This window comes from Brachycentrus maculatus, unplaced genomic scaffold (assembly GCF_059751285.1).
Source record: "Brachycentrus maculatus isolate JH-2025_06_01 unplaced genomic scaffold, ASM5975128v1 h1tg000306l, whole genome shotgun sequence".
NCBI lineage: Eukaryota > Metazoa > Arthropoda > Insecta > Trichoptera > Brachycentridae > Brachycentrus > Brachycentrus maculatus.
Window position 1 is genome coordinate 1,188,279 of NW_028281056.1, and position 21,394 is coordinate 1,209,672.

Below are 21,394 nucleotides of genomic sequence, written 5' to 3' on the forward strand. Positions count from 1 at the left end.
AGTGTCCAATTTGGTTTGGTAAACGTCAAACTCGATTTGTAAGGTGTCCAATTTGATTTGTATAGTGTCTTATTTGGTTTTACAAACGTCACACTTTTTTTGTGAGGTTTTGTTTTAATTTGATACGTAAAACTTCCAAATTGATTTGTAAGGTGTCCAATTTGTTTGCAACATTTTATGTGTCCAAACACTTGTCAAAAAATCTGGATAATCTCCAATTATAGGAGTTATTTTTTTTATTATTTTCTGACATCTCAGCAAAGAATGTGTTATGATAAAGAAGTGTCCATTTTGGTTCGTAAAACCTTTAATTTGATTTTCATGTGTTCAATTTGGTTTGTAAATGTCCAGTTTGATTTGTAAAAATTCCAATTTGAAAAATCTGTACTAAAAAGGTTCACGACCCACGAACGTACACCATTCAATGAATCACATTTATCAAGCACACTTTCACTGATTCCCAATCCATTCTTTCCACAGACATCGAACGGTGCGGACGTAGCGACAAGTTGATCGTAAATTGATTGACAATCAATTGTTTTTCTGAGTTAAAGTTTGTTTGTTTGTGAATTGAGTGCTACGCACCAACCGATGGTATTGCCACAAGTAAAACAGTGTTTCGCAATCTTTCGAAATGGAGATGACGTTGTATAATACAGTTTGGGAGTCGTTGTTGTACGTTTTTGTGGTCATTTCGTGGAGATTTAGGCAATTTTGGGATTACATAGACAGAAGGTAAGCACTTTTTAAATTGTTTATTATTCATAACAATAATAATACATGATAAAAAAAACGAATAATAGTTTATTCCGGCTCAACTAATACAACCGGCGGGTTTATAAAACAATGATTTTTTTAATACAAACAAGAACCATCTACAACATTTTGAGTGAGTCCAAATACTTGTTCACAAAATCTGGATTATCTCTAATTATAAGAACCATCAATATTATTTTTTGATATCTCATCAAAGATGAAGAAGAATATGGAAGTCCAGCATTTACGGGGCTGACGACCGTCATAGGCTGGTTTAAATGATCACTTTACACACGTGTAACGTTCACCAATTCAACCCATTATTGACAACCACACTATTCAAATTCTCGGAAGTATTCTTCTTCATCGTTGATGAGATGTCAAAAAATTCATTCATTCAAACCCTTATCCGCACCCCAATGGTGCATAGGGCACTACATTATATAAACGCAGTGTTATCTTGATCGTTAACACAAGAAGGAAAGGTGATCAGCCCTCCGCTTCAGGTACCAGTCCAGGGTAATATTGAATAAATATTAGAGTGAAATAATCACTTATATTTATTTGACCCCCCTGGGAATCGAACCCGGGACCTCCAGAACGGTAGCCGAGCGTGCTGACCATTACACTACGGAGGCGGACAAAAAATAATATGAAAATAACTCCTGTCAAAAAATAATATGAAAATAACTCCTGTCAAAAAATAATATGAAAATAACTCCTGTAATTGGAGATAATCTAGATTTTGTGAACAAGTATTTGGACACGCTCAAAATGTTGTAAAGAACCATCTATACATGTTTATCTTCTTCCTGGCACCATTGCAACTCATCGTCTTTGTAGACTGTTAGGATTAGCACTCCTCGTCCTCAGGTTGTAGGTCCTTCTATCATGGACAACGTCACCTAGGTCATGCCTTCGAATCATGTTATCTTCCATACATTTTTTGGTCTTCCCCTAGATGTCTTTAAGATAAGATCCTTGGCGATCGCTTGGTTTACAACATGTCCAGGTTCTCTACGTCCTGTGTGTACATACCATCTCAATTGCCTTTCCTCTATCTTACTATTGATGTCAGCTTCACCCAGGCTTCCGCGAATGCGTGAACTCTTTATTTTATCTCTAAGGGACACTACAGAACACCATCGAAGCATTCGCATTTCAGCAGTTTCTAGTTGCCTAGAGTAGGTGTTATATCGCTCACTCCTTTCAAGAACGTCATAAATAAAAAAAACTTGATTTTTCAGGAGAACGTTTTTAAAGTTCAAACATAAACTACAATGTATTGAAAATAAATATCAAGCCACTTATTTAACTTTTTACTATGCAACAGATCTTTTTAGGTAAAACCTGAATATTTTTTCTCCATTCCAAAAATATTTAGTATATTTAAAAAAATAATTAAACAATACCTTTTCTTCAAAATGCAAAAATAACAAATAAATAAATATTTTAAACTTAATATTTGCCCTGTAGCGGGTAAATATTAAGTTTAAAATATGACGCTTTTGCTGGCATATAGTACATTTTCTGGGCATTACGAAAACATGCACAACTCAAAATTGACGATTTTTGATTTATGACGTTCTTGAAAGGAGTGAGCTATATATCTTCCAGCATTTGAAGACATGGAGAAGTGCGGGTTTGCTTATTGTTTTCGTTTGTATTGTGGTAGACTTTTCATACTTTTCATCACTTTTCAAACTTAATATCTGAGTTTTAGGTTTTGTACTGCCAATTCTTGGTGGAACTGTATTTTGTATAATAAAATAACCACGACATACTTATATAGTTTTTCCACATAAATTTTATTTGACCGGTGATAGGGTTTCGTCGTTACCGACATCATAAAACAGGGAGCCTAGACAAAATTATTTGATATAATTTTTCTGACAAAATGAATTTAAATTGAAGTGATGTATTATAATAATACTAATTACATGCAAGTTCTGGTAAGGGTTTTAAGTATATACACAGGTACCTGAAGCGCAGGACCTATAAACCTTACGTTTATGTAATAAACGATCAAGATGACACTGCTTCAATACGATGCTGTGCCCTAAGCACCATTGGGTGCGGATAAGTCTTAGAAGAAGATTTGAATAATATTTTATTTATACATTTCCTTAACGTAAGGTTGACATTTTAAAGGTTTGTAAACAAAATATTAAAACTTATTCTTATAACCCTTATCCGCACCTAATGGTGCATAGGGCACTGCATCAAATCAACGCAGTTTTATCTTGATCATTGCCAACATGAAGGCAAGGTGATCACTCTTGCGCTTCAGGAACCAGTCCAGGGTAATATTAAATAAATATTACAATGTTAAATCACTAATATTTATTTTCACCCCCCCTGGGAATCGAACCCGGGACCTCCAGCACGGTAGCTAAACACGCTGACCATTACACCACAGAGGCGGACAAAACTATATTATTAATATTAAAACACCCTCAGTTAAATTTTCACATAGGCGATCAAATAACATACTCGTAAAATGCGTTTTTATTTTTATTAATCGAATATTTGCCCTTGAAGTTACACAAAATTAAACATATAAATTTATAATTTGTTGGTCGATGTGTTCGGCGTAAATCGACTAATAATTGTTATATTATATTTTGGCCCAGAATATAAATACGCACTTAAGTTGAATAATAAAACAAAACATCCCTTCACGACTTCTAAAAATAGTTGAAAAGTGTAATGTGACGCGTGTGGAGTCTGTTCGGCAATAATTAATAAGAGTTACTCGTAATAAAGTTCGATCCAATAAAGCTCCGAGCTTTTTGTAGCCCTCTTGACCTTTATTATGGGAACGACTGTTAAGCGAGAGGAGAGTGTTGTGTAATTGTACCAACAACACAGTTTTGAAATAAAGTTTAAATAAATCAACAAAATTTCGGAATATTATTATGTCGGGTTGTGGTCCCATGGTTAGTGCGGCTGTCCAAACTCAAAACACAGTAAGGGACATTTTTTTGTAGTACGTTTTTTTTTGCATTTTTAGACTAAGTAGATTCTACTTAATCCAAAAATGAAAAAAAAGCGTACTACTAAAAAAAATGTCCCTTACTGTGTTTTAAGTTTGGACAGCCGAGTGTCGCGGACTCTTGAGTCAGAGTTTCTGCCACAATTTGATACCTATTTCTAATAATGAGCGGTATAGGCTCACAGAAATAGTATGAAATTGAAGTATTTTTAATATATAGTAATATTTCTCTTTTTTGTGTGGTTGTGGTCGCGTGGTTAGTGTCGCGGACTCCTGAGTTACAGTTTCTCGGTTCGAACCCTCTGTACCACAATTTGATACCTATTTCTAATATAGAGCCATTTACGCTCACAAAAATAGTATGAAATTTTATTATTTATTTAAATATAATAATTTTATTATTTTAATATATTATAAATAAATAAAATAAAATAAATCCCTTACCGGGTTATTCCTTAAAATTTAAAAAAAAAACAGATCAATATCTGGCTGGATATGGTTCAGTGTAGCAGTAGCTATTCCCACAGGCATAACCATTGGCAGATTACTCCTGTATATAGGAATGTGAAACAATCTCTGCCAACGCTGTCTTAGGTAACTATCGGGATCATACAGACCAATGCACCGGATTCATTCAATTCATTCAAACCTTTATCTGCACCCAATGGTGCATAGGGCACTGCTTCATATAAACGCAGTGTTACCTCGATCGTTTACACATGAAGGAAAGGTGATCAGCCCTCCACTTCAGGTACCAGTCCAGTGTAATATTGAATAAATATTAGAGTGAAAAAATCACTTTTATTTTGTAAACCCCCCTGGGAATCGAACCCGGGACCTCCAGAACGGTAGCCGAGCATGCTGACCATTACACAACGGAGGCGGATTATATATAATAGTATGAAACAATAAAAAACACACATATTTATCTTTATAAATAATTTTAATTGAGACTACACTTTTTCGAAGTTTTATTATCGAAATAATTATTACATAAATCAACAACACAGTTTCGAAATATTGTTATTAAAATAAAGTTTGAATAAATCAAGAGCACAGATATAAAATATCTTTATTAAAATAAAATTTGAACAAATCAGCAAAACAGTTTCGTAATATTATGTCAGTTTATATCTCATCATTTGAGATTCCGATACTTCTAATTAAGACAATTAACGTCATCACTAAACTAATAGATAATTGTCTTAATAATAGCCGAAATATCTTTGAAGAATGTTCAAGGTACAACATCTTCCCCTATTTATAGTCTATAGCAATGGTGTTCAAATATTTTTGGCGACGGAACCCTTCTAAACTCTAAATATTTTACAGACCCCTTAAATAAGGTAAATTAAATAAATAAATAAAATAAGTTAATAAGTAGAGGCCTTAAAAAAATGAGCTAAACCTTGTTACATGTTCATTATTTGATTTTAACATTTTAATGAAAAACATTTTAAAATAGGTTCATTGTATACTATGGCAGTATAAAAAACAACACACAATATTCTCTTACCCTCATCCGCACCCTATGGTGCATAGAGCACTGCACCAAGTTGATGCAATGTTATGTTGATCGTTAGTTATAAGAAGGAAAAGTGATCAGTCTTACGCTTCTGGTTACCAGTACAGGGTAATTTTAAATAAATATTAGAGTTTAAAACCTTTTATTCATTTTGAACCCCGGAGCTCCAGCGTGGTAGTCAAACGCGGTAACCACATGTACCATTCCACCGATGATTGGCAACCACAGGACTCAAATTTTTGAAACTCCAAGATTTATCATTAATCTCATGATACAATACATATGAGATCAAAAAAGTCATAAATGTTAGACTGAGAATGCTTTTATTTAGTAGGATCAACTGCGTTATATCATTCGTGATAGTTCATAAGGAACTGTCACAAGAGGTGGTATTATACATCATAAAACTAGTGAAGGACATTGGTAACATAATCCAAGCTAGGACACAAAATGCCGAACCCTCTTTTAGTGGAACGGAAGGCCTGTTGACGACTGTCAGCAGTTCTCTTGAGGAGTTTTACGTGGTTTCCTCCCAGCAATGAGCTATGCTGAGAAGTTCCTGATTGGCCCACATTAGATTATCCTCCTATTCCCAACACAGATTAAAATAAAACATATATTTTTTAATTGGAAGAAATAAAATCCACTTGATGGTCTATAAACCTTGTACATAATAAGCAAGGTAAATAAGAAATGCATCTATAAAAAAAACACACTACTTAAAAAAATTGGAACTTCTAGATATATATTTTATTTATTGTTTCGGCATTAACTTTGTGGTAAGACATGTTACAATGATTAAAGAAAACACTTGTTTTATGCCACTTGAGTAAAAACTATACTCAAGTGGTATAAAACAAGTGTTTTCTTTAATCATTCTAGATATATGATTAATCTCATTACACAGTACGTATTAGTTCACAACAGCCATCTATGTTGGACTGAGAAAGCTTTTATTTGGCAGGACCAACTGTTTAATGTCGAACCAAACGCAGTATACATAAGTTATTATGCTGGTTTTCACTGCGGAGCTCTCGCAAGGACTCGCAGAGCACACTTTGAGAGCCGCTGGTCTATAGTGCACACAGAGCGAGTGGGGACATAAAGAGGACATACAACATACATGCCTCTTGCCCCCTTCTTGAGGGACAATGAACAGCTTGATTCAATAAATAATAATTGACGTGAATGTTACTCCTTGTATGGAACTTCAATCCATACCGGCTTTAACTACTACAAAAAATTCCAAACCAAGAATACTTCTTCTTCGCCTCTTGTAAAAGACATTGAAATTAACCTACCATGAACAACTATTAAAATATGTACATAAATTATTTTATCTACATACGAGTTCTTAAAATAATTTAATTTATTTATGCACTTGTTTTTGTTAAAGTTTATTTTTTGTTGATCATAAAACTATTAAAAGAGCCATTAAAAATAATTGTGATTTATACAATAGTAATACCATGGTCAACTACATTGAGGACCAGTCTATTTAAAATATGGTTATATATATATATATATATATATATATATATATATATATATATATATATATATATATATATATATATATATATATAGTGCCGTAGTGTAATGGTCAGCACTCGGCTACCGTTCTGGAGGTCCCGGGTTCGATTCCCAGGGGGGTCAAATAAATATAAGTGATTTTTTTCACTGTAATATTTATTCAATATTACCCTGGACTGGTCTTGAAGCGGGGGGCTGATCACCTTTCCTTCATGTGTAAACGATCAAGATAACACTGCGTTTATATAAAGCAGTGCCCTATGCATAATTGGGGTGCGGATAAGGGTTTATATATATATATATATATATATATATATATATATATATATATATATATATATATATATATATATAATGCTACTTATCATATAGATAATATGTTGGAGATTGATTATTTGAATTTATTTCGATTTTAAATTTTGTTTAAATTATAAGCAGTAAAATAGGTAGATTTAAATCCCTTTTTTATAAGCAAATATCAAATACTTTTTTTATTCATTTGTATAATATTTTATATTAATATGAATACTTTATTATTATTATCATCATCATCCACATCCATATCAATTTATTACATAAAGAAACCTTTATTCCACAAGGATAATATGATAGAGATGGATTATTTGAAGTGTCGATATATATATTTTTTTGAATTATAGGTAAAAAAAGCAAATTTATATCGCGTCATTTTTTGGTGAACAGCGAATAATTTTTCTTATGTTTACCAACAAATATTTGTGATCTTAATATTAGAACCTTACTTTTTTTAATATTAAGGTAAATATTTCTATTCACCTGTTTAAATTGACATAAAATTTGAGTAGTGTGGTTGTCGATCTTGGGTAGGATGGCGAAAGTGATAACTTCAGTCATAGCCCTGTAAATACCCAGACGTCCATATTCTTCTTCATCTATAATCGAGGCGTCAATATTTGTTGACAATTTAAATTCTTACCTCTGACGATACAACCAGTTATTTAAAACGAATACGCAATAGCACGACGAATTAAAACGAAAACAACCTCCCTACCTGTTTAGCGAGCTCTCCATAAACTAAGCCTACGTTTGATGTTTGGAATTTTTCGCCAAATATGACTTGCACGAAAAAAAGCAATTACGAATAATTTTGTAGCAATATATTTCATTAACAACATTTTGAGTGTGTCCAAATACTTGTTCACAAAATCTGGATTATCTCCAATTACAGGAGTTATTTTCATATTATCTTTGACATCATCAAAGATGAATTGTTCTTGAATCAATAGAACTTCACTATTTCCATCTTTGATGAGATGTCAAAGATAATATATTTCATGGTAACTAGATACGGGTCGGGATTGTATTATTTAAATAAAATATAAAATAAAACAAATACTGTCTGAGGTTCCAAAAGTGTAAAGTTCCGAGTAAATTTTATTTTAATTTGTTCGTGATTAAATATTTACGAATGTAGTTGGTAAAAGAAGCTTAGGGGGGCCAAAGAAGACTTGTATTGTTAAATTATTTTTTTAAATTTACTAAATATTTTTCAAATGTAGAAAAAAACCTTAAGGTTTTACCTAAAAAGATCTGTTGCACAGTAAAAAAAAACTTAATATTAACCCGCTACAGGGTAGAAAGTGTTGGTTTTTGCATTTTGAAGAAAAGGTATTATTTAGTTATTTTTTTAAGCATTCTTAATATTTTTCAAATGGATTAAAAACATTCAGGTTTTACCTAAAAAGACCTGTTGCACAGTAAAAAGTTCAATAAGTGGCTTGATATTTATTTTTAATACATTTTATTATATTCTTAAACTTTCAAAACGATCTCCTCAAAATCAAGTTTTTTGATATATGACGTTGTTGAAAGGAGTGAGCTATATGTAGTCAAAATGCGAAAAATGAAAAAAAAATAAAACATAAGCCTCGTACATCATAAGCAAAGCAAATTCTATAGTAAAATAAATAAAATAAACAATTTTAATAAAGTAACGAAAGTGCATAACTGTTTGAAAGCCCGAACTGAGTGCAATGTAAGTACGATAATGAGAAATATTCAAGTAAATGCTACTTGAAGACCTTGGGCGGACATCGGCGCTCTTTGGAGCATTCAGTCGTGGTCTTCAATACTTCTTTATTTATTAATTAACATTGAACGGGTTCAAGTCTGCACTAACTAATCATTTTCGCATTCTTCCACATTGACGTCATCGTTTTCTATTGTCGTGACCTTGAAATAATGTATTTAAATTTAAATGAATACCTTATTACGTGTCGATAGGTGCCTACTTAAACAGTTGAAAATGACTCGAGTATTTTTCTATGGAAAACTATTAAAAAATCAATGCTCCGGTGAACGAAAATGCAAAAACAAATCAAATATCGCTCACTTCTTTCAACAACGTCATATGTCAGAAAACTTTTTCAGGAGATTGTTTTCAAAGTTTAAAAATATAATCAATGATATGTATTAAAAATAAATATCAAGCCACTTATTGAACTTTTTACTGTGCAACAGATATTTTTAGGTGAACCTGAATGTTTTTTCTCCATTTGAAAAATATTTGGTATATTTAAAAAAAAATAATTAAACAATGCCTTTTCTTCAAAATCCAAAAACAACACTTTCTGCCCTGTAGAGGGTAAATATTAAGTTAAAAATATGCGGCTTTTGCTGGGATATAGTACATTTTCTGGGCACAACTGAAAATTGACGATTGTTGATATATGACGTTGTTGAAAGGAGTGAGCGATATGTATAGGCCAGAAAATATGGAAATCTGGGTATCTACAGGGCTTACGCTCTGTAAAATAGACTGGTTTAAGTGATCACTTTATACACATTTAATATTCACCATTATCCCATGATTGATAACCACGCTACTCAAATTTCGGTTACTCAAGTTATACTTACCCTTCAAATGACACCTTCTTTCACATGCGTCATTTTGGCACCATCTATGATTGAGTTGAGTAAGTTTTTATTAAGCACAAACCATCATTAAATGTATGAAAAAAAATCCCGATTCATTATACTTACTGGGAGACGCTTTAATTTTTTTATTAAACACATTTTAGTTATTTTACACACAATATTTTGAGTGTCGCCAAATCTTTCATCACAAATCTGGATTTTATCCACAATGCATTTATATTTTGTAAATTGAAATCTCAACAAAGATGAAGACTAAGAAAAACTCGGCATGTTCAAGTATTTAAAATACTTTGGCTTCGTCTGGTAAGGAATCGAATAATCGACGGGTATGCATGAATGTTGAAGAGGCGAATATTGTTTGCTTAGACATATTGTTATAGCATTGTATTACCTCTGCCTACCGCTGCGGGGAAGCTGCGTGGTGGTTAGTTAGTTAATTTAGAAATTTATTTATTTTACCTCTTAAAAGGCGGGATGGTCGATAGCCCGTAACTTAATTTTCTTGAAATCCAGGAAACATTTAACGTAATTTAATGTTTTTCTTAAAATACCGTTTTGGAATTAAAAAAATAAGTTTTTCCAAAATAATTAATTATATTGTTTTGAAAAGAAAATAGATTTTGAAAGGTAAGGATAGATTTTTTTTTTATTATTTAAAAAATATCCATACATATTTTTAATTGTGAGTAACCCTACGTGTGGGTTCTCGCGCAACTATACATATATAATTATATATTTTATTTATTGTTTCGGCATTAACTTTGTGATAAGACATGTTACAATGATTAAAGAAAACACTTGAGTTTTTTATAGACTACACTTTTTTACCACTTGAGTTTTATTATAGACTACATGTTTCAGAAGTTAAACTTCCATCATTCAGGTCTGTATAGTAACTAAAATATAAAATATAAAATTGTTCTATAAATAAGGAGAGGGGAAAGTAAGGGGAAGGGGTTAGTCAAGGGGCGGAGTTTGAAAACAAAGGAAAAATGGAAAGCAAATTTCCCCTCTCCTTATTTATAGAACAATTTTGTATTTTATATTTTAGTTATTATACAGACCTGAATGATGGAAGTTTAACTTCTGAAACATGTAGTCTATAATAAAACTCAAGTGGTAAAAAACAAGTGTTTTCTTTAATCATTATAATTATATATTTGAGACTGCACCCTTAACTACCGGCTCTGTATTAATATGATCATCTTAACCCAACGTAATTTTTAAGCATGAAATGATTATATGTATTTCTACCTGCTTATATAGCAAAATATCATATATATTTATGAAATGTGTATGGATAGGATATTCTGGTGATAGTCATGCATCTGTTTGCACTGGTAACACTCTTCAGTAGCGTTGAGTGCATGAGCACTCATTTGTATAGAAACGGTCAAGGACAAATTTGTGTAATAGTACATATTGAAAAAATATATTACATATTTTTTTAATGCCATTCAAATCTAATCTGAATAATAATTTATCTGATTTATTTTTTTAATATCTTTACGATAATAAAATAATATCCATGGATAAATAATTGTAGTCTAACCAATAAACGGTAATAATCCATTATTTCACTGTCGTAACCAGTCCACCTCCGTGGTGTAATGGTCAGCGTGTTTAGCTACCGTGCTGGAGGTCCCGGGTTCGATTCCCAGGGGGGGGGTGTAAATAAATATTAGTGATTTTACACTGTAATATTTATTTAATATTACCCTGGACTGGTTCCTGAAGCGCAAGAGTGATCATCTTGCCTTTATGTAAGTAATGATCAAGATAACACTGCGTCAATTCTATGCAGTGCCCTATGCACCATTGGGTGCGGACAAGGGTTATAAGTAAGTAAGTAATACCAAAGATATCAGGGTGTATAACTTCCACCGAAATCTAAATGCCTTCAGAGGTAGGCAGAGAGAATAGAACGCCACACCAATCTGTATTTGCTAACAATATTCGCCACTTCCACATTCATGCATCTCCTCATACATATCCGCCGATTATTCCGACTCATGATCTGACCACATTCAAGTATTTATGCCAAGTTTTCCACGGTCTTCTTTTTCGTCTATTACCAACCACATTCGTCTCCATAATTTGTTTTACTTTTCTTTATTCACTCATTCAATTCACACGCCCAAACTAAGCACACCTTTCTTAATTTTATCGATAATGCTTATCTCTTACTGTACTTGCTTTTCTATTAGTCGATTCTAATTCACGTCATTAACAAATGTCAAGACATTAATTACTTATTGTCAATTTATAAGGTTAAATAGGCGCGCTAAATAGTTAAAATAATTAATTAAATTAAATATAAAAAATATTTTTCCATCGTTTTGATTTATTTATATCGGTACCTACCTGTCGAATATTTCATAAATTGTCTCTGGTATACTTGCTTTTCCATTGGTCGATTCAAATTAACGTCACTTATGCATAAAGTGACCATACGTCCCGTTTTAAACGGGACCGTCCCGTTTAGATAGCCTGTCCCTTTGTCCCCAAGTAATGTTTCGCGACGTCGAAATGTCCCGTTTTCAAAAAAAGAGCAACATACGGCAGCAATTAAAAAAAATGCAAAAAATCGACGATAGTTTATAGTATAGCCGTTTCATATAACTTTGCTGAACACATCCTAGCTTGATTTCGGTACTTATGGCTGCAGCACGGCTGTCCAAACTTAAAACACAGTAAGGGACATTTTTGTGGTAGGGTTTTTTTTGCATTTATAGACTAAGTAGAATCTACTTAGTCCAAAAATGCAAAAAAAACGTACTTTAAAAAAATGTCCCTTACTGTGTTTTGAGTTTGGACAGCCGAGCAGGTGGCTGGTCTTTTCACAGATTAATAAGTTGTGGACGATAGAAAAAACACAATTACAAGCCGGAGTACTTAAAGCGGTGTTGTTAATTAAGATAATTTTTTAAAAATCCTGAAAAGAAATATTTTAAAAAGCAAACACACTTATACTTATACTTCTACTTATTTATACTTATACAAAAAATTCTTTAAAAGAAAAATATAAAACAACATATTTTTTTCAAATTTATGTTATTTATTCGTCTTATTTTCTTTCTCAACATTCATTTTCTTTTCATTATCTTACATTAGAACCCTAACTGTCCATTTCCTCCTCCCCTGACCCCTCCTCTCTTCCTTAAACTTGCTACCTGATTCTACCTATTTATCATTAGAATCCTAGAATACTTTTTAGTTTTTTTTTTTTTTTCATTTTATCTTTTTGTTTTTTAGTTTTTTGATAAAATCTATTACATCAGACAATAATATGTATTAACTTTTAAAAACGTCTGAGACATTACCATCTATCATTAGAATCCTAACTGTCGATCAAACCTCCTCCCTCTACCTCCTTCCCTAAACTCCCTTCTTCCTTTGCCCTCCTTATTATCGTCTTTTGTTAATTGGTAATTGGTATATTAATATGTAATTTATGTTTTTTTTAAATGTCAATTTGTAATTTATGTTTTTTAAATGTTCAAGTACTATCTACCCTCTGATTGCAAACGGCCATATATGGTATCAAACGTTTTGATCAATATCACTAGTCCGTCTTTGGTCGGTTGGAAGATATTGCTTTTTAGCAATAAGCCCGCCAATGTACTTTTTATTTTCTGTACATGAAGTTTAAATAAATAAATAAATGCATAAAAACTATGAAAAAAATACGTGTTTTCATGAATGCTTTTACGTAAAAATTGGTAGATGTCCCGTTTTGAGGACAAAAATAAATGGTCAATTTATGCATGACAATTCATAATTTATTAGGTTTTATGTTTATGTACGGTTATGGCGTGCTAAACAGTTAAAAATATGTTTTTCTATTGTATTTATTTACCTTTTTTTTATTCCTGACTACACTCGACAACTATGTATCATTTTTTCTCTCAATACACCAACATTGAGTCGTCAGGCAAGATGTGAAAAATGACAGATAAGTGTTGGTATCAGCCGTTATCGACAGGACGTGAATTCGTTTGAAAGAATGCAACCATAAATTACAAAAAATGCATCATTCAATGAGTTTTTACGAATAGTTTGTCATTTTTTTCAACAAGTATTATATTTTCTGTTATTTATCTAAGGCATTGCAGCCTTGTACGAGGATAGAACTGCATGCATTTGGGTAAATGGTTCATTTTTATCTTGGTTTGGCATCTCTAAGGGTGTTAAACAGTTATGTGTAATGTCACTGTTACTGTTTAATCCATACATGTATAATTGCATGAACGAACTGGAAGTTTAAATATTGAAGATAAAATTATCAGTTTGATTTGATTAGATGCTGAAATGGTGATATAAGGAAGGAATGTACGGCAGAGATGAGCATTATCGATTAAATTAAGAAAGGTGTTTTGAGATAGTTGGGTATGTGAATCAAATGAGTGAAGAAAGAATAGTAAAAAAATTTAGGCGAATGTAGTTTCGAATAGAAGCAGAGGAAGACCGAGCAAACTTAGCATGATCAAGTATTTCAAATACTTGGGCGTGGTCAGATCATGAGTCGTAATAATCGATGGGTATAATGGCAGCGCCAGCTGTTGACCGTAACAGCAACACACGCAATAATAAACATTTCTCATGGCGGACATCGTGCTTCTTGACATCTGTTGTCACTTAGAATTTTAATATTTTTGATTGCATTGTTATTTCATTTCTAAAATTATTATTGAAATACAGTATAATATGGTAAGCATTGTGAAATTAAACATATTAGAAATTTGTGCTTTCTTTTTATTTTCTTTTCTATTTAACTAAACTGAGTCATTGCAATGCGAGGTTGGTAACAGCTAGTTACAAATAAATTAACATGTTTTGTTGTAGTATATTGATAATATAATAATATACAAGGACACAAAATGCCAAACCCTCTTCTAGTGGAACAGAAGGCCTGTTGACGACAGTCAACAGTCAACCTTCTCCTGAGGAGTGCAACGTGGTTTCTTCCCAGCAATGAGCAAATGCTGAGAAGTTCCTGGTTAGTCCACACTAGTTTATCCTTCTCGATTCCAACACAGATTAAAATAAAACATGTTCTTAGCTAGAGAAAAAAATCCATAAATTGTTTTATAAACCTTGTGCATAATAAGAAAGTAAATAATAAATGCAACTGCCATTTAAAAAGAAAACAAAATTTGCCCCTTTCATAAGTGACTCTTACGAGAGGTGGCATCATGTTATATAGGTATGGATTTATTTAGAAATTTAACAGTACATTACCAAAAATACATTTACAATAATGAATAACAAATAAAACAGGTAATTGTTACATTCCAATTACAAAATTTCACTAATCGCTTACTCCTTTCAAGAACGTCATAAATAAAAAAACTTGATTTTTCAGGAGAACGTTTTTAAAGTTTAAAAATATAATACAATGCATTAAAAATAAATATCAAGTCACTTATTGAACTTTTTACTGTGCAACAGATCTTTTTAGGTAAAACCTGAAGGTTTTATCTCCATTTGAAAAATATTTAGTATATTTAAAAAAATAATTAAACAATACATTTTCCTCAAAATGCAAAAACAACACTTTCTGCCCTGTAGCGGGTAAATATTAAGTTAAAAATATGCCTCTTTTGCTGGGATATAGTACATTTTCTGGGCATTTCGAAAACACGCACAACTGAAAATTGACGATTTTTGATTTATGACGTTCCTGAAAGGAGTGAGCGTAATGTTAAATGAGTTAAAAGTAAACAGCATGAATAAAATATAGCAATAGTTGAGATGAATAATAGGCAAACTTAATTTAGAGCTAAGGTAAAAATAAAAAAAATAATAACAATCATTTATAAGTTGAGTGAAGAAAAACAAGTGCTATAAGGCAACAGCAAAAAAAACAGTAAACACATAAAACAGAAAACAAACGCAACAGATATGTAGCTATTCATATATTGATACGTAGTATCAATATATTGATACGTAGCATACATAAATATCTCCTACGTGAACAAACCCAGCGCTGTAAACAAAAATTTGGACACACTAAAAGGTATTGTCGTATCTCATCTTATCAGGGATATGTATCTTTTTTTAATGTATGATAAAAATACTGAAGGACAGTGGTACCATAAACCAAGCTAGGACACAAAATGCCAAACCCTCTTCTAGTGGAACGGAAGGCCTGTTGACGACAACTAACAGTCCGGCTTCTCCTGAGGAGTTAAGAGGAGATGCATGAATGTGAAAAAGGCGAATAATGTCTGCAAAAACGAGTGGTGTGGCTTTCTATTATATTTTCTCTGCGGGGAAGCGCCGTGATGGTTAGTCAATAATAATGCTTAAAATATTTAGGTAGGTGAATCCGTTTATAGTAAGTTGAATGTAGAACAAACAATATGAAATATTGAGTAGTGACCCTGCTGAATGCTGAATATTTAGCATGTGAATCACGCCACAAGTTGTGAGAAATAATATGCAATCGCGAATGACGAGTGATTGGTGGCTAGTAGTGAGAAGTGACTCATTTCGTATCACGCTTAGAGTACTCCAAATCAGTGGTCCCAAACCTTTTTATCGCCCGGCACTCTGAGGGGGGACGTTGATTGTTTACATTTGTTTTTTTTTTGTTCAAATAACTTTCACAATATTAATATTATTTATTATATCAGACACTGTATTATTTACCCTACGGATGAGATGTCAATATTATAGTTACAAAATTTTGAGTGTGTCCAAATACTTGATATCGCTCACTCCTTTCAAGAACGTCATAAATCAAAAGTTGTCAATTTTCAGTTGTGCATGTTTTCGGAATGCCCAGAAAATGTACTATATTCCAGCAAAAGCAGCATATTTGTAACATAATATTTACCCGCTACAGGGCAGAAAATGTTGTTTTTGCATTTTGAAGAAAAGGTATTGTTTAATAATTTTTTAAATATACTCAATATTTTTCAAATGCAGGAAAAACCTTTAGGTTTTACCCAAAAAGATCTGTTGCACAGATAAAAGTTTAATCAGTGGCTTGATATTTATTTTTACTAAATTGTGTTATATTTTTAAACTTTAAAAACGTTCTCCTGTAAAATCAAGTTTTTTGATTTATGACGTTCCTATGCTACTATTTTTATTATTACTACTAGAGTTTACTATGCTATCGTACACTCACTACTACAGTATGGCATTATTGCATGGGGAGGCTCATACAACATACTGAACTCAGTGAAAATAGTACAGAAAACCATAATTAAAGTTATTTTGAAAAAAAAACATATTTTTAACAAATTTTTTATTTAAAAAATTTCAAGTCCCAAATATAGAATCCATTTATAAAAAAAACCACAATTTTTCAAATACTAAAGGGTGACTACTATTTAAATTTAACAAAAAAATTATCATCGAGATTCTCAAACAATTTTTCTACGCCAAAATGCAACACCAAGCAATTTCAGCAAAACTTCAAATATTTGGCAATCAAACATTTCAATAAACTCCCTAAAGAAATAAAAAAATATAGATGATATAAAAATACTAAAGAAAAAAATTAAAGCTCTATCTATACATTTAAATCTTGAAAAAATATACAAAAAAAACTATTATATCTTTTATTATATAACATTAAACCACGAGTGTAAGTCCCTCTCCAAGCACAAGAGCACAGTCTGTTTTATGGAGAGGCACAGCGAATCGAAATATAAAAGTTCTCCATATGTATAAATGATTCAAATGTTATAAATAAAAATGTAAATATATTCAATCGTGAATTTTTGGAAGGCCGGGTGAAAATCCTTGCCGCGAACCGTATGTTGGCAGCCACTTCTGTAAAGTATCACGTGATGTTTGTATATTGTTGTGATTAATAACAACTTATTATTGCATCCATTGAATCCACTATTTCAATATATCGACGTCAGCAAAAACAACGAACGACGTAAAATGCAGCGAGAGTTTTGCCTAGAAATATTAACCAAGAATTACATGAGATTCAAGTAGCTTTGATCATATTTTTTATTATTTCGTTTGTAAATAAAAACAAGACTTGCAGAAACATCTTCTCATTGGATGCCTGCCAAATTTTAAATAAAAAGTTTGATCATAAAGAGTAAACCCACTCACAAGTAGGAAAAGACTGTAAAACTTACAAAGTTGTAGCTAAAGTAGGAACATAATAAACGTTGAGGCCGTTGTTACATTTCAGAGTCGTTGTGAAAGTTCAGAGTCATTGTATGTATTACATTGGGGATGAAACTTTAGTAACTTTAATTACATTACATATCCAATGTAATAATAACTTTATACACCCAATGTCATTAAATTTAAGATTCTAAAGCATTTCTAAGAACACTCAAATTAAGGCGCTGTTGTTTCTATTTTTTTTTAAATCTTATCTACGATCTTTTGTTATGAATTTTTTGACATATTTAGGTCCATTGTTTTTTGCTCAAATTCTTTTGTGACACAACGCTATGTATCATATCGCTCGCTCCTTTCAAGAACGTCATTTAATAAATCAAAAAACTTGATTTTTCAGGAGAACGTTTTTAAAGTTTAAAAATATAATACAATGTATTAAAAATAAATATCAAACATATTATTGAACTTTTTACTGTGCAACAGATCTTTTTAGGTAAAACCTGAAGGTTTTTTCTCCATTTGAAAAATATTTTGTATATTTAAAAAAATAATTAATCGATACCTTTTCAAAATGCAAAAACAACACTTTCCCTGTAGCGGGTAAATATTAAGTTAAAAATATGACACTTTTACTGGGATATAGTACATTTTCTGGGAATTACGAAAACATGCAAAACTGAAAATTGACGATTTTTTATTTATGACATTCTTGAAAGGAGTGAGCAATATAATATATGCGTGCATTGTTGTTACTATGCGTTGCCGGTGATTTTACATTTTGTAAAGAATCTTCTTCTCCCTCTTACTCCTCATTACTGAGGGTTGTGACCCTTGTGGAAGCAATGACGCTTCTCCAGTTATCCCTTGACTGCGCTGCACGTGGCGCTCCTACCGCCGAGGCGCCTGCTGCTGTCCTTAACTCGATCGGTCCATTATGTGGGGATCTTCCTCTCCCTCTCTTCCCCTCCAGGCTACCAATCACAGTCATTCCAGGCTATCACCATTGCCACGCGCAACGTGTGCAAAGAACTGAAGGATCCGCCGTGTACAGACAATGGCCAGAGTCAAGCCACGTAAAGAATGGTATGACGGAAATACATTGACAAATGTACTTCCGATAATTGTCGTCATCACTGCGGTAAAACCTTACTAGCCGCATTTTAGGAATAATATCACTTGTGTTCTGATTTATCATTTTGATAGCAATGACTCGAGTGTTTGAGTAGTGACTCATTGATAGCAATTTGTCACCAAATTCAAATGGAAAAACATAATACATATATACGTATCTTAAAATGCTGAATGCAGCGAAAATAATTTCAGTATTCTTCTTTTTCGAAAGGTGATCAGCCCTCCTCTTCAGGAGGTTTTCAATATAGTCCAGACGAATTAGACATAAATCTCAAAAAACCTCAAAAAAAGATTTTTGGAACAAGGGTTCCTCGGGGTCCTTGAAGTATCTTCTCATTTATTTTTATCCCCTTGGGAATCGAACCCATGGACCTCCAGCATAGCAGCCGAACACAGTAACTACACTTAAGCTCCGTAAATATTGGTCATAGTTGTTTTACAATTCCTGGCTCCGACGTTTATCCTCCTTCATTGGAGTTTTTCATCTCCACAGCTATACTTTCCAGGTAGTCCATTTACAACTTGGTGACGACTCCGCTTCTTAGCATCTCCTGCGGGTTCAGGGAGTCGATGTTGTGAGCATCACACTCCAGTTGGAGAATCCACCTGTTTCGCTCAAACATTGGGCATTGGGTATTGGGAATCGTATTCTTTATTAGGTCTCTTAACGTGTTTCCGATTATGCACCTTAACCTCCTCATTTCTGAAGTTCTTAGAGACTTGGTTCTTGATGTGACTGCTCTGGTCTCTATCTCGTATGTGGCATGTATTTTAATATTGCAATTGTTTGTTTGTTTCAGCACATCAGACGGTTCCTGCTTACCACAAACTCCTCCGAACCCAAAGACCTTGACTCCTAAATCAAGACGACTTTCTTCGTCACGAAGGGCGTCTTCCACATCATCTTTCCGCAACAGTAGAAAGATGACTCCCATCGCCAGACATCTAAGCAAAAACATCTTCGGAGAAATAGAGACCCTACCCGGTGTACTACCTCCGAGGAAATCTCTCTTCCTAGAACATCCGACCCACGACGGGATAGTAGAGGAGGACTTATTTTTCCACCCCATCAGGCTGAGTGGAGATCCTTCGCGCGATTTATAAACTTAAAATAGAAAAAAAACCAAAGAATTGTACATAACGTTTATATTTCATACAAACTTTTTGAAAAGTGTTGCTCCTCGCAAAAAATGTAATCTCGCCGCAAACCATATTGCGGATTTACAGCAGCCAAAAAAGAATAGAACGTAATTAAGGGTCCTACTGTTAATCTTATGGCAACACTCACATGTTTGTTATAAATACGATAATGATAATTTATTTCCGGAATTAAAATAATCAAATTAACCCTGTAATGCGAACTAATGCACATATTAATACATAAACTTTTTCGTATTGGAAAGTATACACAACTATGTATTTTTGCTAATGCAAATCAGCATTTATTACATATTTTGAAACAAAGCGTTATAATCAAAAGCTGTTTTGCTGACCAATTGACAGTGACTTTGAAATCATTGTATGCAGGTACTCTGCGATAAATGTACATACTCCAGTATGGAGTATATAGATTTATCTAAAATTTCCAGTGCACAAATATTTTTTTTCTTTTAGATGAAAAATGAAATTCGCATTTATATTTTTTTAAAACAACTACTTACACAATTACAGTGCTAATGACAAAAAACAATACAATTTGATGCTGCCATTGTTAAAATTTGTTGTAATTCCAATCATTCCCGATTTCTATTCTTTTTTGACGATTGTAACTAATTATATTTTATTATGTAAATAAAAGTGTTAATTTTAAGTAGTTATAATATTATTAAAATGTTACATTTTTCTGTGTAAACCATCCTTATTTACGTATAAGAGTCAAAATGTTATTCTTGAGAATTTGAATATGTGCTTTGTGATGATATTATTTAAGGTTGGATTTTGGTTATATAGAGTTAGATATCGAGATATAAAAAATGTATGATTTAAAATGAGATTAAGAACGTGCAATAAACAATATATTATTAAAGATTTTAATCCATGTTATTGACGTGGAATAAATCAGTAATAATTATTGACTTTCGCAAGGACCATTCAAAAAATTTTTTAAAGCAATATGTCTAAAAATAATGTATGATTAAAAAATAAGATTTAATATTTTATCAAGTAATTTATTTATCATAAATTTGATCATTGATATTGTATTTATATCTTAACAACGACAAAAAACTAGCAGTGAATTATCTAGTCGTTACTTGATAATATCAAAGTTTATATAAAATCATTTTTCAAAATTCTCTAAGAGTCAATCTAAAAGAAAATTTTAAAATGTTAAACTGAAAATTTAAAAATTTCTCATCAAAGTGTGTGATGAGAACGTGTTATTATTTTACTTTATATAACTTTAAAGAATACTCTTTACTTTACTTTAAAGTAAA

General features: G+C 32.2%; 1 protein-coding gene across 1 annotated transcript; it reads left to right on the plus strand.

Moving 5' to 3' along the window:
• The first annotated feature begins 467 nt into the window (after positions 1-467).
• Positions 468-21,083, plus strand: LOC148304722 (uncharacterized). The gene is made up of 2 exons (XM_088267842.1): positions 468-735; positions 19,760-21,083. Exons 1-2 carry the CDS (start codon positions 635-637, stop codon positions 20,061-20,063), a joined length of 405 nt encoding a protein of 134 aa, XP_088123968.1. The 5' UTR covers positions 468-634; the 3' UTR covers positions 20,064-21,083.
• Positions 21,084-21,394: the final 311 nt, after the last annotated feature.